Source organism: Falco peregrinus, chromosome 3 (assembly GCF_023634155.1).
Source record: "Falco peregrinus isolate bFalPer1 chromosome 3, bFalPer1.pri, whole genome shotgun sequence".
Lineage (NCBI taxonomy): Eukaryota > Metazoa > Chordata > Aves > Falconiformes > Falconidae > Falco > Falco peregrinus.
In genome coordinates this window covers 111,923,902-111,951,809 of record NC_073723.1, presented here as the reverse complement: position 1 = coordinate 111,951,809, position 27,908 = coordinate 111,923,902, and the positions used below count along the sequence as shown (strand labels likewise).

Genomic DNA, 27,908 nt, shown 5'->3' with positions numbered 1-27,908 from the left:
TGATGTAATTCCCCCAGTCTGAGACACTTTATAAACATTAATGGGTTTGTTTTCGTGGTCCCGAGGGATGCACAGCCCGAGAAGGTCGCCGGGACCCTTGCGCCCGCGCAAAAATGGAGACAGGGAAACGTGTCACTGCAGCATGGCAGGGAAAAACAGAATACTCACCTGAATTTTTAACCTGCCCATCCTTAGCTCTGTTTGATCCCGTTTTAATAACTCATTAGCTGAAGCACTAGTATTTCAGCTCCAGCGCAGCAGTAACACACCAGCAAGGTCTGCGTTAAGATGCTGCTGTGCACTCCAGTTGCAGGAGAAAAGGCTTGGTGCTCAGTATTTTGAGAAGGAGGGGTCAAACGCAGTTAAAAATACACAAATAAAAACGCGACCTTTGCAGAGGGAAAAAAACAATCGTAGATATTAGCAACTGTTGTAACTTCGATGGGAATTACTCAGCGGAGATGCGCTACAAGAGACTATTGAACTCGGGGCAGGCTGTGCTTTTTCTGGTGATGGCAGCTAAAGTTTGCTGGTCTCTTGGACCGGATTTTCTCGGTGAGCTTTTCTTTGCCAATGAATGGCCACACAGATGTCCCCAGTGACATTTGGAAAGGGCCAAGTTGCCGCTGTTTGCGCTGCAGCATGCCAGGGCGTCACAAAGCGGAGGCGTGGATCAGACACCCTGTCTCTGGGAAGCTTTTTTCCAGTCACAGAAAGTCCATTTTAGAGGATGCGCTGAAAGAAGCTGCTGAGACTTGCAGCCCTTTCGGCTGGGAATTGTTACTGCAAACAGAGATGCATGGAGCAGATGAGAAATTAATGTAAATATACAGACAGAAGGCAAATTTTTTTGGGTGGAAGTGAGGCACAAGCAGATAAAGAGCGATCAGCAGAATTTACATAAGCCTTCATCATCTCAGAGGTCATCATTCTGCAGGATGACACATTGAAATTCGTTTTTATTAAATTCTGGCTGATTATTTAATTGGAAAAGAAAGGATTTAATTGAATCAAGTCAAAGGGCGGTATTAGATTACGTTCAACCTTAACACAAAATGATTTTCCCATTTGGTTAAACTGGTTCCTTTGCATATTGTACATATGAAACTATAGAAAGTGGTAATCTGAACAGTAGATTAAAGTGTTTGGAAGGCTTGAGCAGTACCCCTGTGCTACCCAGACCTTCTTCATCTCCTGAACCTTCTCATATTCCCTTTACGGCACTCCTTAGGTTGAAACAAAAGCCAAGATGAGAGACAGTATTCTCCAATCTTCCTCCATCCGTGTTTATGACACATGTATATTCTTGAGAAATAGCCTGCCTGGACGCGATGCTGCTGCTACAGTGCGTTGCCCCAAACTGAGGGGGTTGTGCAGGTTTTCAGGGCTACCCTTGGACCACCCGAAAAGGTGCTGAGCGTAGCTGGGGGTGAATGGAGATCCAAGGCTTGTTGCCCTTGACTGAGGTTCCCCATGCATCCTCAGGAAACATTCCCGACCTTTCTGTGCCTCATCTGCGCCGCCAGGGACTCACATTCCTCAGGGACACAGGCTGGCTGCACCGCTGTCAGACTGCCTGCAAAAAGATGGAACTAAAAAAAAAAAGCAATTTGGGGAAATAATATGTTTCTAATTTTGGCTCCTTAATTAGCATTTAATTTAATTTTTTGTTAATTCAGAACTAAGAGGAGAAAGGGAACGAGGCCCAGTTCATTTCCTAATGCTTCATTCCATCCCAATTTTGAGGATTTCAGCAAACGCTTGGCCTTCAGAATGGGAATCGGCACAACCCTCAGGTATCACACCCTGAGCGCACACCCTGCTGGTATTTTAAACTCCTCGTTCCTGAAGGCAGTTCTGCTGCTAAAGCCGTGATAGGGACCGTTCCGCGGCTCTGTGGGTTCCCCCGATGGCGGAACCGGGGTCCCAGCACTCTTCCCAGGCGGCAGCTCAGAGAGATCAAATCCCACTCCGAGAGATCGGAGGCGATTTGAAATGGGCCGAGCTGCTCCCTGGTAAGGAGGCATGGGGAGGGGGAGAAAACCTTCCAACTATCTTCAGGGGAATCTCAAAAGGACTTAAATAATAAGGAAGATTTTTGTAAAAGCACGGTTATTTATTTACGGATGAGTTCCACCTCCAGCTTCAAGAAAATTATTTTTTTAAATAGCGCACGTGCCAATGCAGAAATTCTCTTGCATTAGTAAATTAAAAAGATTCCAGTGCTGCCAGTATAGCAACTCAACTAGTCTATTATTAAGGTTAGATTGAGTAAGAAGCATAATTTGGACTTTACTTCAGCAGCTGAATGTGTTCTTGGAAAGCTCCAATCAGTTTTAACCTGATTTTTTAAGATAAAAATAACATGCCAGCACTTTAAAGCTGAGCTCCTTTCTGCTGAAGCTTACGTTTTATTCAAGCGCGATGACTAAGTTTTGCATCTACGGTACCGCGACTGCACATTTAGGTTATCTGGTTACATACATAATTCCCTCATTTGCAAGCACACTTTGCAGCAAATACTCATGCAAATTAGGCATGAAACCAGGCATTTATCTTGATTGGAATTCCATTTCTATATATACTTAACTTGATCTCGTTCAGGGATGGCTGCATAGACGATGAAGGAAGAATTTTAAAAAACGCTTTTATTCTTCTTGTGGGTTGGTTGTCCGCCCTTTGGGAATTCGTTAAGGAAAACGGGCCTTTCCACTGATATTCCAAGTGCTCTGGCCTGGCGCCAGTGGTTGGGTTGCAGACGCTGCTGGAAACTCCCAGTCAAAACCAATGTTCCAGTGAAAAAGCCACTGTACTTCATTTCTCCGAAGACTGGCGGGGTTTGTTTTACGAAATCCCTTCACAGATTATAAGGTCTAGATGCCCCTTGACAAGGACTCAGTCCTTCTCGCTCTAGGAGGGCTGGCTGTCCGCACGACCCAGATGGGGTCCAAGGTTTTGGGGAACCCAGGCCCATCTCCACATCTCCACAATGTTTTTTCAGCAGACTGACGTGATGGATTTACCCAGTTTCTCTTCCTAAAAGCTGCCTGGGGACACTGCATGCCAAAGCCCTCTGCTTCTGCAGAGCTGCATCCCAGCACTCCCAGGGGACCGTCACTGCGTGGGACAGTGACATGCTTCTCATTTCTCTCGTATCAAGCCTCTCCCGGAGTCACCTTTGCAGCACTGGGAGCAGGGAAACCCTTTTCTAGCGTTTTTCCTGCATTTTGGCCAAGGTCCCTGCAATGCCAGCGGTGGTGGGGGGCAGCCCGCACTCCAAGGACCTGCCCCCACTTCCCAGCTTGTTCAGCCAAAATTTTAGGCAAATTAGCAGAGGGTTTAGCAAATGGCACAGGCACAGGCAAGACTGTTTCTCCCTCTTTCCTTAAGGGTTGTGATTTTTCTCCGGCTTTTCCCTTTGCTAGGGCCCTTCCTCGCCACTCCCAGCTCCCACCCGCCATGGGGTTCCTAAAGCCGAATGCCTCGAGGTGCTGGTGGCAGGGGTGAAAGCAGGCAGCGGTGCTGCCTGGGGGGAGGCTGGGATGCTTTGGGGCAGGAGGCCAGGATGCTTCGGGGCGGGAGGCCGGGATGCTTCGGGGTGCTGCAGCCAAGCAAGCCACCATCTCCAGAGCAGCACCAGCTCATTTCAGGGGGGCTGAAGCCTGTGTGGCCACCTGGGCCAGGACTGTGGCTCTGTGGGCTCGCTGCAGCCCAGGCCTTGGCAAGCATGCAACTGGAACCCTCGAAGGCACTGATAAAGCACAGGGAAACATCAGCACTCCCTCTAGCAGTCGCCAGCGATGATACTAAATAATTCTCGATTTTTCACCCTGGGTTCGTGCCACATGAACCGCCAGTGCTAAGGACACTGGCATTTACCTGCTGCCACAGCAGCCACAGGCTGCTCTTCCCCTGCCAGGACCCTTCCCGGGGGGGTTGGACCCCATTTGACCATCACCTGCGCCACGCAGCTTCAGGGTACCCCCCCGCGGGGTGAACCCCAGCCCAATTAGCAGGAAGGCACTTAATGAGCGGTGTTCCCAGCCGGCACTGCAGCCTCACCACGCCCGCGCAGCACCGCGGAACTCCCCGGGGGGGGGGTGTGTGGCATCTGGGGGGGGGGGGCTGGTTATAAGTGCATCGCTGCCGCGGCCACCGCAGCCCCCCCGCCCCCCGCCGTAGCTGCCCGCCCCGCGCAGCCCGGACCCGCCCCCGCGGCAGACGCCGAGCGCCGCGTAGCGCCGCGTAACGCCGCGGATGCCCTCGGCCGAGCGCTCGCCTCCGTCGCGGCCCTGCCCGGGCTGCCGGGGGGGGCAACAGGTAGGGGGTCCCCCCCGCCCCCGCGCAGCCTGTTCCTCCCCTCCGCACAGCCTCCTCCCTTTCGCTCCCCACTGGCACAGCTCCCCCCCCCCCCCCCGCCTCCCTCCGTACCCCTCTTGCACAGCTTCTCCCCTTCGCACCCCCCTCGCGCAGCACTACCCCGCCCCCCCCCCGGTTCACAGACACCCCCCCCCTTATCTTTGCCCGCCGCTTGCACAGCCCCCTGCACCCCCCTTGCACGACCCTTCCCTTTGCACCCCCTTTGCAGAGCCCCCTTTGCACAGCTCCCCTCTCCTTCGCACCCCTTCCGCGCGGTGCCCCCCCGTTGCAGAGGCTCCCGCCTTGCACCCCCTCGCACCCCCTCCCCCCGCTTCATAGACTCCCTCTTACCTTTGCGCCCCCTTTACAAGGCACCCCCCCTTGCACAGCCCCCTTCCCCTTTGCACCTCTCTCGCAGAGCCCCCCCTTTGCTCCCCCCTTGCACAGCTCCCCTCTCCTCGCCCCCTCCCGTTTGCACCCTCTTGCAGACCCCCCCTCCCCTTTGTGCCCCCTTTGCACAGCTTCCCCTCTCCTTGCCCCCTCCTTTTTGCCCACCCTCGCAGACCCTCCCCTTCCTTTTGTCCCCCTTGCAGGACCCCCTTTGCACAGCTCCCCCCAAACCTTGCAGACGCCGCTTCCCTTTACGCCCCCCCCCCCCCTTGCAGGGCCGCCTTTGCCCAGCTCCCCTCTCCTTGCAGACCCCCTCCGCCTTGCACAGCTCCCCTCTCCTTGCCGGCGACCCCCCCCCCCCTTGCAGACCCCCATCCCCTTTCCCCCCCCCCCTTGCAGGGCCCCCTTTGCACAACTCTCTTCTCCTTGCAGACACCCCCCCCCCCTCCCGCCTTGCACAGCCCCCCTCTCCTTGCCCCCCCCCCCCCCATCCTTGCAGGGCTCTCTTTGCATAATTCCCTTCTCCTTGCAGACCCCCCTCCTCTCTGCCCCCCCCACCTCGCACAGCTCCCTCTCCTTGCCCACCCCCCTCTCCGCCCCCTCGCCCCGCCCCTCGCCCCGCCCCCTCCCCCTCGCGCGGCTCCCTCCGGCAGCCCCCCCAGACCCCCGCCCGCCCCCCCCCCGGCGCTCGCTCACCTCTCTCCTCCTCTTCCTCCCTCCCCCAGGCCAAAATCCTGCACATGATGGACGACAACAAGCAGCTGGCGCTGCGCATCGACGGGGCGCTGCAGGCGGCGGGCCAGGAGGTGACGGCGCTGCGCGCCGAGCTGGCCGCCACCGGCCGCCGCCTGGCCGAGCTGGGCAGCGACCCGGCCATGGAGCACGGCCCGCACAGCGCGCAAGGTGGGTGCACGGCCCCCCCCGGGCTCCCCGGCTGCTTGCGGCGGCTGCGGGGCGGGGGGCGTCCCGTCGGGATGCGGCGCCGCCCCTGCCGGCCGCCCCCCCCTTTGGGGTCTGGCAGGCACCTAATGACTTGTTCGGCTCCAGCCCCCCCCCCCCGCCCTCCCCCGGCACGCTGCTGAACTCGCCGGTGCCCCCCCGCCCGCCCGCCCCCCCTCCCTGGTACCCCGGCTCCCATTACCGATTTCGTAATTCGGTAGAAAAGCAGCCATGTTACCGCCGCCCCCCGCCCCCCCGGGGCTGGCGGGGGGGGCTGCGGGGAGCCCGCCGCCCCACCGGGCAGCACTCGTGGTGGGCTGGGTCTCAGGGGGAAGGGCTCGCCCAGACGCGCCCCCCCTCCCCATTTCCCCGTGCATGCATGCCCCCCCCCCCCCGCTTCTCCATGCACACCCCCTGCTTCTCCATACATGCATGCGCCCCTCCCCCCATGCATGCTCGCACCCCCCCCCAGCGCACACACACAACCCCCATGCACGCATGCCCCCTCCCATGCACACACACCCCTCCCTCAAACCCCCCAAAAGTTGTCACCAGGCCCCAGAGCTGGGGTGCGGGGGGAGCAGGGAGTGATCATTGCCCCCAGCTTTGGGGGGGAGGGGGTTCACCAGTGGGGCCCGGGTCGCTCCTGCCCTGGTCCAGCACTCACCTGGCTGAGCCCTGCTGTGACCTGCGAACCAGGGGGATGCTGCCATCGCTCTTACCTCAGGAACATTTGCATTCAAATATATACGTGTATATATGTATTTACCAAATAATTACAGGCTCGCATGGCAATTCACCCTGCAGCAGCCTGGGTGTCAGAGCAAAAATTAGTGCAAGCCCTTCTCTTCCCCGATAACTGAATTTACACCTGCGTGATAAAAACGTCGGTAGCTGTTATTTACTCGTTACTTATTTACTGTGAGTATCTCGGTGCGGTGGCTGGGCGTTGTTTAACGGCCACGTTTTGGTTCGGCTGTAGCTCTCCAAAGGCAGCCGAGCTCTCGGTGGGCATCGCCGCTCCCAGTGGGCTGCGGTGGCCCTCCCAGAGTTTTGGTGGTGGCAGCATTAATGCAGATTGATTTAGAAGGATTAAACTGTGGATTTGTTCCATCCAGCCTGTTTTATTTTGCTGGTTTGGTGGCAGGGGGGTGTGGTGCGTGAATTCCACTTGTTAAACAAAGTTAATCCATCCTCAGGGGCTGGACCTGGCAGAGCCTCCCGGTAGCCGCAGGTGCGTGGCGAGTAAAGTTCCGTGCGCACTCAGGTATTTTCGGAACTGGTGTGTGTAGGTCCCTGTCGGGTGATGTGAACCGCACCCTGCCGGGTACCATGTCTGGGCTGCCCAGGCGCTTTCTGATATAAAAATCTGCTGAAAGGGCAGCCGGAGAATGCCTTCATCTGCCGGAGCGGGATCGGGAATGCAGCTGGTGACATGCTGCGGAGCGTGCCAGCGTGGATGTGGGAACGCAGCAGGTAACATCCTCCAGCTGCTCGCGCCCCGAGCTGGGGCTGTGCTCGGGGGATCGCTCCTTTTCCTCTCCAGGAACCTTTGGGCGAGAGGTGTGTGTTGTTGCACTCGTGTGCCTTTGTTCCCGCAGCGTGCCCTGGCAAGGGAGGGATGTGTCTGTGGTGCTCCGAGGGTCGGGGGCTCTTTTTTTTTCTTTTCGTCTGAGATTTTCTGATCTGTTGGTGTGATGGAAAAGCTCCTCTTTGGGTTCCTTCACTGTCGGTGTGATGGAAGCCAGTCAGTAGGCTGTAAAGGTGCCCAAGCAGCATCCTCCAGTGCCCAGAGCACGCGCTTGATGACTACAATTACACGTGCTTTGGAGTCGCGAGGTCCCCGTAAGCACTGGCGAGGAGCGGTCCCAGCTTCAGCCGGGTGCGAGAGCAGTACCTTTGGTGGCTGCTGAACTTGCTGGAGGGTTCGCTCCATCTTCCCATTCTTAAGTCTGGCAAATTTGGCTTGGCGTGCTGGTGTGGGGGAGCTAGGAGAGAGGATGGATCCCTAATGAGGTGTGACTCCGTGGCCTTGTAGCTATAGATGTGTGTTTATTCTTCCCCCGGTAGTTTAAGAGGCTGTTACTTAAAAAGTGATGTATCCAGCCACATACCACTGCTGGTGTAACAGAAGCCAATCAATTAAATGTAAAATTGCCTTTGAAGAGCATTGTGTTCATCATGCTTGCTGAGGAGAAGGGGGAGAGTCCTTGGTCTCTGCAAACCCTGCCGATGAGATGCGCTCTCTGTTTTGGGTTTCCTCCCCGAGTTTGGTGCGGTTGTTTATGTACTGCCATAAACGCTCTCCTACATCACTCCGTGTTTGTCTCGGCAGGCCCAAGATATCTGTAGCAAGCCTTATGCTTTTCGTCAAGGATTCTGAGACGACGTTCAGAAGGATGGGGTGAAAACAAGTGTCTCTGAATAGCTCCGCTGTTGTGTGTCTCCGGAGTAGGAGAGCTGCCAAGCTGTCTGGTTTACACAGAGATGCTCAAGGCAGGCAGGAGGCTGGTGAGCTGGGAGGGCAGCCGCTCGCTCACCTGCATGGGCGAACACTGGGTGCACTGGTGGGGCTGGGGTGGCTGCTGGGCATGGGGCGGGGATCTGGGGTGCTCCGGGTGGAAAAGCACAGGGCAGGATCGTCATGTCCCTCTGCTCCTGGTGGGAAGGAGCTCAGGGGTCTCACTGCTGCTGGCAGGGGCTGCGGGTCAGTCCCGAGTCGTGTGGAAGGAGGTAAGTGCGTGCCTCTGTGCTGTGCTCAGTCAGCAATTAGTATGGTGTGGTCTTTGTGTAATTACGGTGCAGCTTGAGACAGCTTGAGGTAGTAACTGCCCCCCTTTGTGCGCACCGAGGCTTCTCTCTGCTGTAACGTGCTGGTTTTGCAGCGGCGAGGTATGCTCCAAGGGCCTGCTCCACGCAGTCCGAAACAAAACTGGGAGAATTCAGCCAAGAGGGAGAGCAGGAGTGGAGGGTGGGTGTGAGTGGGTGGGTAGGAATGGAACTTATGTATTGTTACAGTCCTTAGCGTGAGTGTTAATCAGTCGAACCTCTCAGCCCTGACAGTCTTTTTTTTTAAACAGCGGCTTTGCTGGAAGAAGTGTCCTGGCTGCAGCCCCTGCCCCAGCCTGGATGCAGAGTGGGTGGAAATTGGTACTTCATGTCCGCGGCGCTCAGCGCAGCGGTTCCAGCCAGCTCTCGGTGACATCGCCGGAGCTGCATGTCAGCATGCTCGTGTTTGAATTCTCATTTGAATGAGTATTGGTGGAATTAATTGGGAGCACAAGGCATGCCCCGTGGTCTGGGTCAGGCTGCGGCAGCGGGGCAGGATGCTGGGAGCGAGGGGAGGGATGCAGGTAGGCAGGCAGAGCATCGCAGGCAGCGGTGACAGCTGGAGGGTGAGCAATGGCCCCGTTCACACTGCAGGCACCGCTGGGCGCTTGGCTCGGGGCCTTTGCTGAAGCTACACCTGTGCCTCCACTTGCTGGAGTGAGAGCAGCATCCATGGGGAAATGCAAAGTTTGGGTGCAAGGACTCGCCGCATTGAATCGAGCGGTTGGTCCATTTAGCCTCGTGTTTTTGCTTGAGTCCCCTTTCCGCATTAAATGAAAAACATCTTAATTAATTACTGTTGGTAAAGTGCTTGAAGGTGTAAAGCGCAATCAATAGCTAAGTGTTATTAGTAAGACATCGCTCAGCATTCAGCATATCTCTCTGCCTGTTCCAGAGCATCACGGCATGCGGTGGTCACAGCGTCCCGGCTCGCGTGGAGCTGGGTGCGATGGTGGGGAAGGTGTTTGCCTGATGCTGCCACAGTTCACCTGGGAAGGGAGCCGGAGCTGCACCCTGCTCCTGGAATCAAGGATTTCTCCTTGCTGCACGGTGATCTGGGGCAGGCGCAGTGTAAGAAAGGTTTCAGTCGTGTCTTGGTGGCTGGTGATGCCAAAGGGCCAGGAGGACCTTTATGCTCGTGGCAGCCTAAAATAGAGTTTTCTCGTTTTCTCTTTGATCTCTGTACACTTCCATAGCTACAATGCAAAGACTTTGACTTTCGCCCGGGAGGCAATCAGTTACCTCTGTGCTGTTGCTATTTTGCGAGTAATCATCTCAGGCTGCTGAAAATGTACCATTCTCATCTTTTCAGAAATCATCCCTGCTATTTGTTCTTCCAGAGCTTGAGAGCTGGTACTGTAAAGGGACCTGAGGAGTTGGGATGCTGCTGTCCAGTTGTGTATGGGGAGTATTTTTGCACCATGCTCATGGCAAGATCAAGGTCTTGGTGTACTGTTACTCTAACCATTTCCTACTTCATTTACCTCTGTCCTGCATAGTTCATGGGGTGAGGGAGCAATTAGTTTCATGCTCTGGAACACTTGCATGCTCTGGGAGACAAATGGCGAGGCAGCAGCACTCACGTGGCTGTTTTGGATGCAAGGAACTAGTTTGCAGGTAGCGCGTCAGGTCCCTGTTACATCTTAATCTTTGAGGATGTTAACTTAAAATATCATTCCTGGAGCTTTCCTATTCAAAAGCCTCGTCTGGCATGGTTAGCGTAATGTTTAGGTTCTCATTCCTTTAGGGTCCGTCCAGGGGAGTTGTAGTGAAGCTCCTGAGGATGAGTAAGCTCAGGTCAGCTCTGAAGTTGAAGGAGGACTTAATGCGGGGTGTCTGACTCCCCGGTTTGTAGCGCAGCCACACAGAGGTCTGGTGTTAGATTTGCAGGGGGGGAGGGGTAAGTAGTCCCGGTCTTAAACTCGGGGAAGATTAAGGGTGATTCTGTCCGTTGGATTCAGGCACTCTGACAGCCGCTGGTGGGGCCGGGTGTCCTCCAGAAGGACAGCCTTTCCTCCCATCACTTATTCTCCGTTACTCCAGGTATGTTGGTGTTCTCGGGCACTGGGGCCAGGTGATGCAGGAAGATCTGCATCCTTAACATGAAGCTCTCTGAGAGGCCAAAGGGGCTTGGCAGCTGGGGGGGCTTGTTGCCCAGCCTGAGAGCAAACATCTTTCCTTGAGCGGTCCGCGCCCCTCTCCTTGCACCCAAGTGCATGGCTATAAATTAGGCATTGAATGTCAGCGTTAGCGCCATAGACTGCAAAGTGTCAGTCTCAGTCTTATTAAAATCCAATTCTCATCATTTCTAGTTGACAGCGAGGTGGGAGCTAAGGGCTGTAGGCGCTGCCACAGCAGCGTGCCCCTGCTGCCGGACCAGGCTGTGGGTCCGTGCGAATGGGCTCTGGGAGCTGCCTCACAGTCTGGTCCTTTCCTCTTGCTGTGTGCTTTTTTGCTCCAGTCTTGATGGCTGATGCTTTCAGGTATGGAGATGGATTTTGTGGAAGCAACAGGTCTGGAGACCTCAAGCTAGGCAAGTGCATGCTTTGGTGTCTGGAGGTGCGTGCTGTGTTAGCAGGAGGGCGAACGGGATTAGGGTTTTTTGAAGGATAAGGAGCAGCTCTGAGCTGTCTCACCAGAATGCAGACATCGAATAAGCACTTTTGAAAGCATTGGCTGAAGTACTTTTCAGAGTCAGTTTGTTTGCTGGAGCTGCCAAGGGGAGGAAAAGCTCTTCCCAAGGTTTTTCTCGTGCGCTCCTGGCCACAATGGGTAACTGGAGGCTGGGGGATGCAAGGGTGAGGGTCTGGGGGTGCCTCCCCCAGGGCGAGGGGCTGAGGTTGAGCAGTGGTGACAGGCTGTGAACCAAGGGGACCTGAGATAACAGAGGCTTTAGCGGAGGACAATGCATCGCCGGGTAAGAACAACTTGGCAGAGGTATTGATTGTGATTGAGTGTGACACTGGCTGGAAGCGGCAGCTCCCGGGGACATCCTGGTAGTCCAGTGCCCCTCCGCCCAGCTCTGCCTGTTCGGCTTCGATAATCTGATAAATTGCTTATTTCTCTAATCTCGTTAGTCCTGTCCTTCCCCAGGTCCCTGGGAGCAGCCGCCGGGATGGGGACAGAGCTGGCCGTGTGCGGTGCAGGCAGGCTGCTCCCACCTAGGCTCGGTGTGGGTGGCTTTTGGGGCACGTTTCTGGTTTTTGGCTGTGCCTGGTAAAGTGATGTGCCTGTGTCTGAAAACTGCTGAGTTGCAAAGACCCCTGCTTTTGAGTGCAGGAGGCAAGCTGCAGCAGAGACCGGTTTTGCGTAGAGCACCTGGTGAGAAATGAGCTCTTGTCGTTTGGATTTCTGACACCTGCACGGCATGAGAGCTGCAGCGGGCAGGGCCCTCTTTGCCCCGAGAAATGGAAAAAAAGCTCTTGAGTTTTCCTTTCCAGGTGTGTGGTCAGCCACAGATTTTAAGTGCACGCAGCACCATGGCTCGAGTTTGCTTTTGGATCGCTGGGACGGTGGGGAAGGAGTGAAGATGCCTGCAGGAAGATGAAGGGGAGGGGGGTGCTGTCTTAAAGGCATCGTGGCTCTCCTGTGGGCACCCACACCGGAACCCTGGGAGACGATCAGCCTTGTCACTGAAGAAGGAAAAGGGGCTGAGTGATGCTCTGCTCTGCTGCGGTGTGGTTGAGGGCTGGGCTGGATCCCCCTCTCAGAATCGTCCGTGTCTCTTGCTGCTTCCGCAAACTTTTTTTTCTGGGAGGAGCATCTCTTCCGAGGACATCCATGAATCTTGCCCCTCTTGGTTCTTCCAGAGTCATTCTGCCTTGCATCTTTTCATGCTGCTTCTCCCTCTGAATTAAAATTTCACAGGCTTTGCAGGCTGCATCTGGGAGCTGAACCTTCAGGGCTGTCTGTTGGGGAGCTGGCATGGCTGCTGCCATCCCCGGGGACGCGCTTCTCTCCCGTGCAATCTCCGCTTTATTGTCCCACTTCACTGGGTGGCATCCGGAGGAGAATTCCACACCTCTCTGTCACCTCCTCTCTCATGAGAGTGTGCGCCCTCCCTCACGGGGAGTTAAATTGCCTTTCTGCAGAAAATGGCATGCACTGGCGAGAGGGAATTAGTGCTTGGTGTGAATACGAATGATATGTGTGATGTAAAGAGAGCGAGCGAGCACAATGCCGTGCTGATGCCAATCTTTGGGATTTTCTCTGACTCCTTTTTGCAACGGCAATCAAACCCCGAGAGCTAACATTGCTGCAGAGAAGTAGGTTTTGCAGAGAAGATGAAACAGAGCTTGTGCCGCTGCTGCGGCGGGTTGAGGCCATTGACAGCATTTGGGCTTTGTAACCGAGAGCCTGAGACCTGCGTCTCATCGGCCTTTTTTAAATTCTTACAAAAACGCGGATTTGCAGAAGCAGACCTGTCTTGCTGATAGTAACAACCCACGCTAGCCCGGGCGTTCACTTGCCAACCAGATCCCTTGGCCACCTTACAGCTGGAGTGTTTTCCCACAGTGGGCGCAGGCAAGCATGCACGGCATTTAAGCAGGGAGACGATGACAGACGAAGGCTGGCAGCCTAACCGCATGCTTCTGCTCCAGCCCGTTACTTTTAACCAAACTGTCCATCATCCCCCCCCTTGGAAATTAACTGGGAAAAATAGTGTGGGGTTGCCAGTGGCCTTCACCCAGGGGCTGAATGGGAAGCCCAGCGCTGGGTCTCAGCAGTCGCTGTACAGCAAGCTCGTTGCCCTCAATGACAGCCTCCCCTGCTCCTTTTTAGCAGCACAATATCAAAAAATGCTGAAGTTGGTGCTGGGTTCTTGCTTAGGCGTGCACGAGAGCATTGTGAACCCCTCAGGTCTTTGCAAGCTCCTGGTTTTGGTACTTGGGTGGTTTGCACGGTTTCTGCCCTCCCATTGTAAAGTGGGATTTATTTTTTTTTTTTTTCCAGTATATTTCTGATTGCTGTAAGATGCTGTTGCGGTTGAAATTTGCTGTAGGCGCACAAGCATGGGAAGTGTTTGCCTGTGTTCCAGGGAGCTGTGCTGTGTTAGGGGTGGAAAGCAAAGCAAATTGATTTGAGGAATAGATTTGAGAAACTTACCTTTGATGTCTAGATTTAGACAGTCTAGGTGCTCTCTTAAGTTGCGGGAGGGGAAAAAGAATGTCCTAGAAGAAACCTAAAGGGCTGCTGTAAAGGTTTTAGTGGGCTATACAGAGATTTTCATCAGGAAGATCTCCAAACGCAGCTGCATTTTGGATTTTGCGTAGCAGCTGCCCCATGATGGGAGAGCCGGGAGGGCACAGCGCGTTTCAGCCCCACTGTCGCATGCTGCTGCGTGAGAGCTGGGCATGAGGGTGATGCTGGGGGGCACCCTGGGGTCTCTTTTCGGCTCGGGAGCAGAGCCCAGCTCTGAGTTCCTTGTGGGGCATCAGGAGCTCCCTGGGAGCCTAACAGCATCGTTCTGTGATTTTGTGTGATAACAGCACGTTCAGTAAACAGATTTTTCATCCTGCAATGGCAAAATGTTCTCTCTGTGTGTGTGTGTGTGTTTGGCATTGTTTTTCCTAGCCTGAAATGTGCCCAATTCTTTGCTTTTATGTGTGTCAGTTATTGCATCGTCTGCTCAGCCAAAACCTGTTGTTTATCCACCTGCAGATACTTAACGTTAATTTCATGAACTTTTATATCCCCCGTAATGCATCCAGAGTTGCTAAATGACTTTGCCCAAATTTGCTGTTATTTCTTCCCTACTGAAGTCATGGCTCGGGCAGGAGCGGGGGAACCCCTTCAGGCGGAGGCGCGGTGTGCTCCCCACCATGTTTGCATCCTGTAATTGAATCTGCAAAGATTGTTGGTGTCATCCTTGGGCACGGAGCTGGTTTTTCTGTTCAAATAAGCTTTGGTTCCCTGCGTGATCTGCCTTCGTGGCCGAGGGAGGTCCAGAGCTGGGCGAGAGGGCTGGGCAATGGAGCTCCTGCATTTCCATGGGAAGCAGGGGAGCTGCTGGGGCTGGAGCTGTGCAGCTCCTCGGGAAACATCATCAAAACGGAAAGTTCATAGCGACATGGGACTGAGAAACCACAGAAAGGCCACCCGTTTAGCAAAAAAAGTGGTATTTAATGCCGTGAAGGCATATTCTGGAGTAGCATGTTGTAAGATAAGCAAAACCACTCCAGGATTTATTGATTACAAGGTACCCAGGCAGTTGGGTTGGCTTCAGGGGGGATTGCTGCCGGGGTCCGGAGCCCTGGTGCTTTGGTGCATGGGTGCTGCTGGTGGGCTGTGGGAGCTGCTGGGAAAGGCGGTGGTCCAGAGAGGAGCGGGACAGCAATCCCCTGTGCTGGAGCAGGGGTTCAAGCTGCTGCTGCACCTTCCTGCTGCCGTCCTCGTGCTCATGTCCTTGCAGGGCTTTGCTCCAGCTCGGGGACTTCAGCTTCCTGGAGTCCCCTGCCAGCTGCTGAGGTGTTGTTGGAGCTGTGGCAGCCTGCAGCGGGCATCCTTCCCCGGGAGCGCGAGGTGGCTCTGAGTGCCGCAATTTATTGCTGCTTTCAGGCAGAGCAAAGCTTAAAAAGCACTTTGCATTTTTGCCACCTTTGCAGAGAACCTTTTTATGTGCTGTTCCTCCTTGGACATGCATCATTTCCAGGGTATTTTGGTAAATTATCTAATTTAGTGTATCCTCCACCCTGCTTGTTGCTGTGGTTTCTGAGTGCATTCATTAGGGACCAGTGTGATTTGGAGTGTAATTCCTCTGATGGGTGCATTTGCTCTGCAGCAGCAGAACGTCTTTGATTCAGCATTACATGTATGGCGAGATTAATGGGAAGCACTTTACTAAATAGGTTTGAATACTTTGTAGGTTCCTTAAAGATTCTTTTCTTTTTCATTTAAATGGAGCTGTATTATCTTGAGCTGAGGTTTATTTGATGCTGTTGTGGTTTGCGGACCATAGTGCTCCCTGCGCTGCGGGGTTGAACTGGTGCGCTCCAGAGCATTTGGAGCTCCTGGAAGTAGCCCGATGCTAAATCTGGGTGTATGGCTGTGATTATTTTATATTCATTTTACTTTGACGGAGGGAGGTGGGGTGGGGATGGACACATGCATAAAAAAAGCCATGAGAGCTCTGCCTGTTAATTAGTCCAACAGTAACGTGGTAATGACCACCCTGCAGGATTAAAAACCCATATGCAGGTAACGCATTAACTTGGCTTGTTGGCAGCAGTAGATGATGCAGCTAACCTGGCTTCATGCCCAGCATCATCTCAGGCTGGGGGCTTCAGGTCACCCTGATACCTTCAAACATGCCAGCGGTGGATCCTCCAGTGTATTCTGAGCTGGGAGCAGCTGAGCTTTTGGGCTCTCTTGGTAAACTATCTGCGCCTTGAAGACTTGCTGCGATTTATGCCCATTCCTTTTAGTTGCAGCTGTACATAAAGACTACTCCAAATGGGGGGAGATTTTGCTTAACTGCAGTTTTTGCGAGGCCGCTCTTGTTTGCTAATTCATTTCTGGTCGTTACTGCCGATACAAGTACAAGCTCATTTTTGCAGCAGTGTTTTGCATCTTTCCTGGACTTGAATCGGCAAATCCGTGTTTGTGACAATTCGGTGAGGAGAGGGGAAGTGGAAAAATCGGAGTGATGCTCTGAAGATAATTTTGTTCTTTCTTTTTTTTTAATATATATCCATGGTCAAAGACACATATCCAACCAAGTATCTTGAGTGGGAAGGATGAGCTGGGTATTGCTGGCTACAGGTGGACGGCATGGATGGATGTAGTAGCACAGATAACCAGGAGATTACTAAACATACTCTGGTTCCTCTGGGGCGTGTTTTCAGTGTATCTTGAGTTTCTTTAGGTGTGTGTACACAGTTCAGAGGGTAATACCATGAATTAGACCAACAAGAAAGACTAATAAAGAAGTATAACCCTCTGCAGTATACTAGGTTTATCCCTGATAAGCAGAGCTGCTCTAGTCTCATCTGAAATCTATGTATATGTCATGAAGAGAGCAGTAGGAACTCAGTAATTAATATCACCAAAAAGTTTTCATCATTTTTTTCTGTTGCAAATGAGTAAAAAAAATGGTAAGGAAAATATACCCGCACAGAACTTTGAATGAATATAGGATACAAGGGCATACAATAGGACACAAAAAGAAAGATTTTTTTCCTTTATCCCAGTCTATTGAGAAAGAAGGGTGGGGAGAGGAGCTGTGGGATGCAGTGAATGCTGTGGCTGAGACTTGAACTAGAGGAGGGTGTCAGCTGCTGGCCTGTGGGTCGTCCCCTTGCAGGCTTTTGCAGGCACCCTGCAGTGCTGGTCCAGGGCCCTACCCAACACGTATGCCATGTCAAAAAGTCCACTTCTGCCTCTGCCTGCCGGCACGGCTGCCATGAGCCTTGGGGCTGGGGGTGGGAGCATGTCCCATGGATACTCAGACAAGCGCTGTGCAAACCACTGGGGTGTATCCGTGCACTCACACTGGAGCTGGGTGAACATGGTCCTGGGCAACATACACAGCCAGTTCTTTCTGAATTCGAGGCACGGGTAGGGCGGCAGGCAGCGTGAGAGCTCGCGTGCTGCTCCGTTTCCTAACGCAGAGGAGGGGTGTGCAGGAGAGGTGGGCTGTGCTGGGTGTTGGTAAGAGCATCGTCACAATGGGGTGCTGGTCAGGTGCTGAACTCCGTAAACACGAGTGTGGTGCCTGTCTGTGTGACAAGTGCCGTCGCTAACAAGGAATCCTAACGAGGAGCCGCTGGGCGCATGGCCGTGTTGGGCTGGGATCTGCGCGCCGCAGTTTCCTTCCTGCCTGCTCCTTCGGGCAAGCACAAACTTGCTCTGTTAGTTGTTTCACCTCTTACAAATGATGGCTAGCAGGGAAGGTTAGCTGCTTTCTGATCAACTCATAAAAATGTGTGTATATATATTTAATTTTGATATATATTTTTATTTTTTGATTTATTTTTATGGCGGAGAACAGCAGTACAACTTTGCTGTGGATGGGGACCTGTGCTGGGATTTTTATCTTTGCTCTTCAGCATTTCCTTTAAGCTTATTTGCATGAGGTTGAACTGCTAAGCAAATGTTCCCCGTGTTTTAACCTGTTGCACAGCTACGCCGTGCCTTCCTTCGTCAGCCTGCTGTGCAAATGAAGGCAGATAACCGGAGCTCCCCTTGTGCGGATGTGCTCGCAAATAGACCGAAAGCAGCGAGGTCCTTGCCGGCACCTCGCCGATAAAACGAGGGCACAGAAGCCCTGGCGCGGACCCACATTTTCTACTTATTTGGAGATTAAGAGCTCTTGAGGCTCTGGTTTGTTGTGAAAGTTAATTGCGAAGCCCTTGAACCTTGGCAGGGCTCCCGCGCTGAGGCTCGTCATGCCCCAGCTGAGCCCTCCGACAGGTATGGCTCTGCCCAGGCTGGTGGCCAGTGGCCACCGGTCCCTCCAGTGGGCATCTCTCCCAGGCACCGGGGACGTTCCTGGGGAGCCGAGTGGTCCTCGGGCAATGCTGGTCTCTCCCCGCCGCCTGAGCCGGGTGGGAGGTGAGATGGCACCACCCGGAATGTTAATCCCTCCCACCGGCTGCAGCACTGCTGAGGCACCGCGGCAGCTTAATTAAAGGTTGCGTTTGATGAAGGCCGTTGTGCTTGCGTCAAGTGACGTCTGGAGGTACCTGTGAGCTGAGTTGGTTCCTCAAGGGTGTTCCCAGCGCGCCCCCGGGACCCACGCGAGGAGGCATCTCCCCTGTCGGGGCACCCCGCAGCATCCGCTGGGACCTTCCCGGGTCTCCTGGGGTTGTGACCCATGCCCAGGACCCCAGAGCGTTCGGGTTGATCCTGCAGGTGGAGGCGGGAGGTGCAGTGCTGTCAGGTGACCTGCCTCTTCATGCTTCGCCTTGCCCCTTGCGTTGGCATGGGAAGAGGCTCAGGGTAGGAGCTCTGGGAGGTGGGACGTCCTCAGCCAGGTGGCTCGGCACAACCCCAGAGGGAGGCAGAAGCTACGTGATTGCACAGGGGCAAGGTTTGTTGCTGGGGTTTCGGGGGTTCGTCTTTTTTTAAGGATGCTTTCTGATAGCTCCTTCCTGGCCAACACCTGTACAAATCGTTACGCACCGAGAAGCTGAGGGATCTGCTGAGCTCAGGATGGGCAGTCGGGTTGCAGATATTGACATGCCGGGCATCCGCCGTGGGGGCTGAGGGTCTTTGATTGCTGTTGTGGGGCTGCTTTGGATGCGTTGGTCCAAAGCTGATGCTAGCTGTATGTGTTACGTTGGTTTTCAGCTTTCGTCACAACCTCCTGATGGTTTTTCTAACGCCAGGGGTTGCGCATGCAGGAGGGTGCAATGGGGAGGCGTCGCTTTGCGTTGAGGTATCACCTTGATTTTTGTAAGGGGGGAACACAAAAACCCCTAAGGGTCTCATGTATGATGAAGAGCGCGTTCCCCAATTTTGAGTCTCCATCCTCCGTTTAGCAGATGTGAAGGTCCTGCCCCATCGGTATTGTTTTCTTCCTGAGCTTTTATGAAACAAAAGTAAATGTTACTGATCTGGCAGCACAAATGAAAGGAGGACAAGAAGCGATGTACGAAATGAATTGCCAGCCAGTTCTCATGTTTCTCTGTATTGGTCTTGTGGCATTTCTGTCGAGGAGGCCAGAGCACGGCGTTCCCTTACATATTGCTCACATCACTGGAGTATGATTGTATCTGACTATCACAGATGAGGATGCTGTATTTATGTCTCAATGAATTTCATCCCTGGGTTTACGTGTCCCGGTCCTCTGGGGAATATCACAAATCCGGTGTTACAGGGTACAGTGGCACGTTTGATTTATCAACTCTATTAATGATCTGGTTGAAGGGAGAAACAACGCATTAATTAAATTCACAACCAATGATTAACTTGGTGTCGCGAACACCAGGCAGGACAGAGATTTAGCATGGAGAGAAGTGTAGTCAAGGGATGGCAAACACTGCCAGCTCGCAGTAGCAAACAAAAATGTGAAGAATGGGGGTTTGGTGAGAAGATGATGCTTCGAATAAATGAAGGCGTTGGGCTGTCACAATCTCTACTGATTGTGGCCAGAATTGGTGTGGCTGTAGGTGTTGCAGGTGTGTACTGGTCTATGTTGGTGCACTGGGAAAGAGGGAGTGCTGGGTATTTATGCTCGGGAGGACAGACTAATATTAGAAAAAAAATAAAAATAATACCCACAGGTTGTCAAGCACGAATATTTCTGGCGCTGCTCTGTGGATGGCATTAACATAAATTCAAGCTGACCTGAGTGCACTGGGATAAACCCAAACATTTACCCTCAGAAAATCCTCCAAGGGAACACGACTTTCACCGTTGGCTTTGGGCCGTTTCATGTTTTGCATTTCTTTTCTGTGGGTTTTAGTAATGAAAACAAACAACTTGGCTTCACCTTGGGTTGTACTTAACTCCCTTTCCAGCCGTTTTCTTGTGTTCCCACGCGTTCCCACACCTAGCTGAGTGGCAGGTGGGGGGGTATGTGTGTACTTTTGAGGTTTGCACTAGAAATGTTTGTTTTCTGGCATGATGCAAAATCTCGGAAGTCGAGGCTGATCCGTTTCTCTTGGGGGATTTGCCCATACAGATATTCCCACGTGAGACGGCGGGTGCCCGGCCGGTTCCATAGGCTTCGGTGTGCGCAGCCGCGTGCTCCGAGCTACGTGTGTGCAGTGTGTCAGCCCCTGCCAGTCGTGACCTCCTCACTCGGCTTTTTGGTTTGGGTCCCTGACCCTCCTAATTGCCTCCAGCTGAAACTCTCCCTCCAAAGGTGACCTCAGATGGAAAATATTTTTGTGCGAAATGGTAACCCGTTTGGGGGGGGGAAAGCCCTTTAAGGGTGGACTCAGCTGGAGGTGGTGGATTCATCAGAGGAACCAGAGATGCTGTATTTTCGGGAAGGTACCTGTTAGTAAGGAGAAACCCATGGTCGACCCAGCGGTGAGCTCCGGCGTCCTGGGCACTGTCGGGGGAGGTTCAGCCCCAAGCCCCTTCATCTCACGTGGTGCAGGTGATCACAGGGGGGAATTGGAGGACCCATTTGCAAGGAATGGCATTAATTATTTGGGGCTGGGCTGACTAAAATTAATTTTGGACACTAAGCTAGTTAATTTGTCCTTGTCAGAACCCCCCAGTCCACACGAACAGCCCTCGGGTTATTAAAAGGTTGTTTTAAAATGAAGAAGAATTTTGCTGGTTCCCTATCTTTCTTGGTCAGAAGAAGGATGTTATTTTAAAGATGAATTACAGTTTCTCAGATCCTATTATGCTGTCTCAAAGACACCCAGTGTTTTGGATTTCTTTTATTTAATTTTAAAATGTTTTGCAATCAGTAGTTTTCTTTTTTTTTTCCTCTTTTCTTTGTGCTACGTTTTCTTTTTGTGCTGTACCTTGGGGTGCAATTAGGAGCGTGTGCTGCCATTCTGCATCTGAGCGGTGCCAGGACTGCAGCAAGCATTAAAGCCCTCAGAAGGTAAATATCACTAAGGATGTAACAGAAGGAATCCTGGAAAAAAATGCAAGCCAGCAGCATGGAGGGGATTTATCCACCCCTTGATGTTTGAAGACTGCAGAAGGGGGGTTTGAGGGCTCACAGGATCTCGCAGTTTGGGGCTGGGAAGGACAAGGTCTAACCTGGGGTGGGGGAAGGGGGGGTCTGTTTGGGCAGACCCCCCGGAGGTGTGAGGCTGGGTGCTCGCAGGTGCTCCAGGATGTGGGCAGTGGACCCTGCTGGGTTTGTGACGGCACTGGACATCACTGCAGCGGCACAAGGAGGTCCCTTACACCACGTTCCTGAAATACTGTGAGATGCTGCAGCTCCTCCAGCAGGACTACCCCCTCCCCCCCCCCCCCCCCCCCCCCAGCCCCTTCCTGCAGGGAAAACTCAACTTCGCTTGTTCTGCTTCTGCTGAGTGTCCTTTGAGTGGTGGTTGTGGACTGAACTGTGCCTGGTTCTGCATCAGGATGGGAAGAAACGACGTGGGTGGAAGACGTGGCTACAGGGTCCCCGCAAAGGTACGCAGGCTGTGCCGGTGGTGGTGGTGGTCGTGGTCGTACCTGGCTGCGATTCGCCCTCAAGCGTGGCCTTGAGGAGTCGTGCGGTGGGGAGAGGTCCCGTTGCCCGTGGGGGTTTGTGTGGGAGAGCGCAGGGATGGAAAGCTGGACCAGAGCAGCGAGAGGCAGGGGTGATGTGTCCCTCGCCCTCCCTCTCCGCCTCGTGCCGATATGTGGGGCAGGGGCTAAGCCTGGGTAGCGCGTGGCATGAGGGGACTGGCTGATACTGGGGCAGCGAGATTGCTTCCTGCGTTTGGCACTGGAAGGCATCCCTCCTTCCCCCGGCTGTTATCTGCAGCTGTGTCCCTGGCCCCTGCCACGTCTCCTCTAACGAAGCAATTACACACACAGAAATGTGCTGGCTCCCAGCAAGTGGGTGCTGGCTCCCAGTAACACTGGGAGAAGGTCACTGGATCCCCCGGAGCCTTTGCAGGTTTAGCAGGTGTTGTCCTGTGGGAAGGCTGGGTTTCCACCTTGCAGGGTATGCAGAGCTCCTGGCTAGACCAAGGGTTTTTGTACTCCAGAAACGCTGGCGTGGACTGGGGGGCGAGCAAGGCTCTGAGCGGCAGAGGCAGGGTCCTAAGAGGAGCTTTCGGCAGTTTTAAGGTGAATGGTGTGCATGGAGTTGCAGTAGGCTTCAAATGTTGCTGCCATTTGATGTGTGGGAAGAGATCAGTTGCCGTTTTGGAAGATTGATTTACACAATTCAGATCACACTTGTAGGGTTTTTTTGTTTCCTAGCGTTTCTTGTTTTACTAATTGCAGTTGTTTCACGTCCTCTAATCTATTATACTCTTTAATAAGGCATATAATTCATTATTTAAGTGGTAGTGTTCTGATAATTAGATGAGTTATTTTTGTCAGTGCTGATTAGTTGGTAAGTACAGATTAATATTTGAAGATGTGATGTGGTCCCTTGATATTTTTGTTTCAAAGAGGTGATGTGGCACTTGTTTTGCGGCGTTCCCAACAGCTTCATCCCTTACGGCGGGAGGAAGGTGCTGACAAGTTGTAAAGAGGGTTTGAAAGACTCTGGATCTCATTTCCCCTGTAAAATTCATTATGTTAGAAAAATGCCAGCAAGTGTGAGCTGGGGCTGGTGTATTGAAGTTGCAGCATCTCTGGCTGGATGGGCAGCACCGGGGGGGCTCACCCCAGATGGGGTTTTGGGGTGTGCGAGCAATTATCTTGGATGTTGCAGGGTGTTTGCTGGATGCGTCCTGGAAGAGCTTTGCTCCTTCAAAAATAGAAAGCCTTCGCCTTTTTTATTTTTGTTTTGTTTTTTGTTGGTGGTGGGTTGTTGGTTTTTTTTTTTCCCCTGGAGTTAATTGCCGCGTGGAACAATGTGGGCTTTGTGCACCCGGGGACGGTTTCTCCTCTCCCCTCCTGCGATGCTGAGTGCAGAGCTGTTCTCTGTGTGTGAGACAGAAGCTGTTTGCAGGATTAGGGCTTTTTTTTTTTTTTTTTAATTCAGTTCATTCGCAGGCTTCTTTAATGAAGGGTGTGGTGGCCGAGGGGAGAGAGTGGGTTCCCACTCAGGTGCCGGTATCTGTGGGCTGAGACATCCCAGCATTCCCTGTCGCCTGCAAACTTGACCGAGGGAACCAGTTTGTACGCTGCAGCGTAATTAAGCATGTGTTTGTGGAGTCGCAGCCTTCTGCCTCTCCAGGATGATGCGAACCATGCTGTTAGAAGAGATGATGTTGCTGGAGCTGAGCCATTGCATTATTCAACACCAGATCTCTGGGAAAAAGGAGTAAAACCAATATTTTTTTTGTCACTTGGTCACCCCTCCCAAGGAGCACCACCACAGTGCTCCTTGGCAACTCCTTTGGCTTGTCGGCTGTGTCAGCCCTCCCTGGTTTAGCAGATGGCTCCAAACACAAATAACACCGGGGGATGCCTGTCGCTGCCTCTGACCCAGGGGAAAGTAGAAACCACCTCAGAAATGAGCAGGGCTGAGGAGGTGCCTCACGTTTTTCTCAAGCAAAGAAATGCGGCGTAGACAAAGCTGGAGTAAGCTCTGCGCATCCATGGCGCTGGTGGCGCACCCTGGGCACACCGCTCGCCCTGCCGTGCGAAGGGGTGCGAGGGCACCGCGGCTGTCGCTGGTCTCTGATGTGTCCACAGAGGTGTTGTGGGGTTTGCATGTGTTTCCAGAGCCCCTCTGCCCACGGATGGGAGTTGAGGCTGTTGGGATGCTCTCCTTGGAGTTACTGGGGAGTGGGATTTGCTGCCGGCTGGCTCTTTCGGGTGGAGACCCAGCTGGGGGTGATGGTGCGGGGGTTGCAGGGGCTTTGGGGGGTGAGTTTGCAGACTGGTGTATGAGCAGTGCAAGAAGAGGATTTACCCAAGTGGAAAGAGAGGAGCAATCCTGAGGGTTTCCAGACTTCCCCTGTTGGGCTGTGGAAATAAATGAGGGGCTCAGCAGCTGGGGGCGGGGGGCAGGAGGGTCTGCCGGGGGGGGCAGAGATGGACCACAGGAGGTCCCTGATGCCTCCATCGCCCCTCTGCAGCCCTGTGCCACTGCCCAGGATTTCCAGCCCCTCTTTGCTTGGGCTGCGGTGCTGGGGTCGGCACGTTGTATGGGAAATGGCTTGTGCTTTGTGCAGGATCTGGCTGCTGCCAGGGGGTGTGTGTGGGGGTGTGGGTGTGTGTCGGCGGGTAAGCGGCCAGATTGCCCTGGTATGTTTGCCACAGGATGATGGAAAATTCCTGCAAGGAGTCTTGCTTGATCTGGGGCCAGAGGAAACAGGATGAAGTCTATTCCACAGGCAAAACGATAGAAGCACACACTGTGCATCTTCCGGCGCCTGCTGCCAATGTTGTTGTAGGCTCGGGGTGGTGTTTTAGGCTCGGGGTGGCATTTTGAAGCAGAAAAGCAACGGTGCACAAGTGCAACCTGCGGCTGTGCCAGGCTGCGTGCCCGGGGTCCACTTGCCCTGCCTGCGCGCCCGTCCTTGGCGTGGTTCTGGAGGACGGCACAGCACCACCATGGCCTTGTTTGCTGCTTCCCGAGGGCTGGGAGGGATCCAGGGCTAGGGTCCCCTGCGGTCGGTGTCCTGACATGCCGTACCGAGCACGTCAGGGCTGCCACCACTGGCGAGAGCCCTCGGGCTGCAGCGGGCTTCGCCACCTCTTGCTTTCTTCCAGTGGCTGTGGGTCCGTGCTACCGCATGGCAATTTAAAAATGGCCATCAGAATCCATGGAGTTAAAGGGAATCCTAGAAAACTGGTGTCCAGTAGAAGTCTTGGAAAGGAAGTTTTAATCTCTCGTAAGACTTCGTGGTGTATTCATGTTACAAAACCATTTCTGCCGTAAAGCTTTAGACCAAAGGATTCGACTTGCAGTTCTTAGACTGTTATCGTTAATAAAATGACTTTGCACTTTGATAGCCCCTTTTATTCAAGGACCTAAAAGTGCTTTAAAAATGCTAATGAATTAAGCTCCTTGATAGCTCTTGAGTGCAGCTCTTTGTGCAGGATTTTGGTCCAAAGCCTAGTGAAGTCAGTGGAAAGATGTCCATGTCATTAGCTCGGGCAAATCCCTTAATCTGTCTGTCCCTGCTTGTCCCATCTGCAGCCGGAGCTAACGGCGTGGACATCTTCCCGAGCCAGCAGCCCTCATCCTTTCTGCATTGGGATTTTTTTTTTTTCCTTGATTTTCTGCCTGGTTCCACTGCTGAGGAGCACATGGGGGTAACGGTACCTTCAAGGCAAGGGAGGGGGACATAAAGATTTAGGGTTACCTGTCTTGTCTGGTGTTGAGCTCTGACTTTGGGTTAGAGATTTCAGAGGGGTCCGAGTTGGAGGTGGCACAGAGCCACCCTGCAGGAGCAAGCCCTGCTTGCCCAGCCCCGACACAGAGCCATAGCTCCGTGCCTTTCACATACCATTGTGGTCCAGCTCCGGGAGGGATCGTTTCCTCCGGGGAACCTACAGCAGTGGGGAGAGCTTAACACTGTCTCTTGTGGTTTCCAGTCCAAGGCCATCCCATCATCTTTATTCCTTCACCCATTTTTAATTTCATGGAGGTTTGCCATCAATTTAAACATCCGGGAGCACGCTTTGGAGAAGAGGGCTCCTTCTGCCATGGGACATGGCCATGGATGAGAGCGGCAGGGCTGGGCTCTGATGAGGAGCGTGTTGCTGCTGGTGGAAACCCTCTCGTGATCCAGCTCCTGGCTGTCGGCTGAACTGACAGGGGAGTGCTGCTTCTCGCTGTATTAGAAAAGATAAAACCAGTTATGCCCCAGCAAAGCTGTAGACACAAGGCGCTGTGAGTATCTTGATGCCCCTTTCCTCTTCCAGCCGTGTGGTGGGTTGTGTAATGTCCTTATGTCTCATCAGCCGTGACAATCTGTATTTTATAGATTCTCGCTTATTGTCACCCTGTTACAGTCTCCCCTCTCCCCAACCTTTCATTAATTTTCTCTCAAAACTATCTCATTGTTGCTCTGATGATTTTTTTTTTTCCAGTGGATAAGCCTGTTAGAGATAATCTGGTTTGTTGAATTTCCTTTCCGCTGGGCAATCTCCTTAATAGCCGCCTCGGAGGATTTCATCGTGTTTGGTGTCAGGATGTGGCTGGGTATAAATATTCTGTTTCTCCATGGTTTTTCTGCTGATTAAGGTCTGTTGTTTCTTCTAAATAAATTGTCTCATGAAATAGTTTTGAGAGGGGAGAGCTTCATGGAGACTTAGCGTATGTTTTGTTGGTACTTCTGAGCAAATTGCGTTGGTTGAGATGGTCAAAATTCACTGTTGGTTTTGGATGTGTCAGCTTTGACAGTTCAGGGGCCAAAATAAAGGGAAGAAGAGAGGTGAGGGGGAGGAAAGAGGTGTAATCCTTAAACGTGACAGCCCTCGTACTACAAGGTAGAGTCCTACGTGACTGTGGGGGCATCCCCTTTGGGATGCTCCATGGAGAAAAGGCGGTGGCCAGGAGGTGCATCCCTCCTCCTTTTCTCCCTTTCCTCCCTCGGTAGCAATCAATTGCCTCATTTAATGCCTTTCAGTATTATACCAGACTTCTCCTAACCTGATAACAACACTGGCCACCACTGCTTCTTTTGAAAAAGCTCATTTTCAGTACTTTAAAAAACAAACCTCTCCCTTTTTATACGTGCTTCAAGGATGCTTTTTCTTTTCCCTGTCCAAGTCGGCGCTGAGTGGAGGGTCAGATGATTACAGTCCTGTTACTGGCATTGCCAGCAAGTTGCTGAATGATCTTCATCAATTTGTTTGATCTTTCTGCGCCTCGTTCTCACCAATAAGGATGCTGGTAATAACTTCCTATTGTTAAAGCTCTGGTAATAACTTTCCATTGTTAAAGCTCTTAAAGCTCTTGTATAGAAAGTGCTATATGGGAGTTAGAATAATTATTGTAATCATTTGCAAGCGAAGGCGCTGGAAATAAGTTTCTGCAGTGTAGGACCTTAGGTCTTGTTGAAGGGAGTTATTAGAATAATTTTGGCTGGACTGACCAATAAAACGTGAATACGGCAACTGCCTTTATTAAGTTGATAGTTGATGGGGAGCTAGATGATCGAATGATGGGAGAAAGGTGGGAAGTGTAGGTTTCCTGGGAAGTCTGGGGGATGGGGGGAAGCCTCTGCTTACTCCAGCTGACTTTGGTCTTGTCTAGCATCTCTAGACCACACAGGTTCCATGGACACATCAGCAATAAGCCATTTGGGCCATTATTAAAAAAAACAACTCCAAACCCAACCCAACCCCAGTCGTATTTTCCCCCATGACTGCTCCTTCTTGGGCTGTGGCTGATGCAAGAAGGCAACTTTAAGCAGTAAAGGCAGTATAACGCCGACAGTGGTTGTCCATAGGTACCGAGATACGGCAGTGGTAGGTGCATTAGGATAACAGAGAAAGAGAGAAGTCTGCTCTACACGTTTCTCAGCTCCTGGCTCCCACCCTGTCCCTTATTGCCTCTAATTTACAGTTTGCTAAAAATAGGTTCTGGGAGAGGACTTGGAGCTGTTGAGACGGAGACAGAGCAAGACCGTAAATCACTTGACAGCTCATTTCCTTATAGCAAATATCTTACTCTTATGACTATATGTTTAGATTAAGGAAAGAATAAAATGTAGCAAGAACTTGATTCGGTTGCTGCATGTTTCAGTCATCTTTCCTTTAATAAGTACTAGCGTAAGTAGCGGGAATGGGACAACTCCTGCAGGAAAGGCCCAGACTGGACATCAGTGGCTTTCAGACGTCTCGGGTCTGGGGTTCTGGGTGCTGGTGCGGAGTGTGGTGGCATCGTTGGAGCTGGGAGCGGGGCT

At 52.8% G+C, this 27,908-nt stretch overlaps 1 protein-coding gene across 2 annotated transcripts in view; it reads left to right on the top strand.

Annotated features, from left to right (window-relative positions):
• The window catches only part of KAZN (kazrin, periplakin interacting protein), a 226,534-nt gene that overhangs the window by 131,915 nt on the left and 66,711 nt on the right, over positions 1 to 27,908 (top strand). The window contains exons 1-2 of one of the 2 annotated variants that reach the window (XM_055799769.1): positions 4,216 to 4,320; positions 5,475 to 5,652. In XM_055799769.1, the coding sequence (XP_055655744.1) occupies positions 4,258 to 4,320; positions 5,475 to 5,652 (241 nt within the window). In that variant the 5' untranslated portion in view covers positions 4,216 to 4,257. Of the gene's footprint in view, positions 1 to 4,215; positions 4,321 to 5,474; positions 5,653 to 27,908 lie in introns of those variants that run through there. The other variant, XM_055799768.1, reaches the window with a different exon arrangement.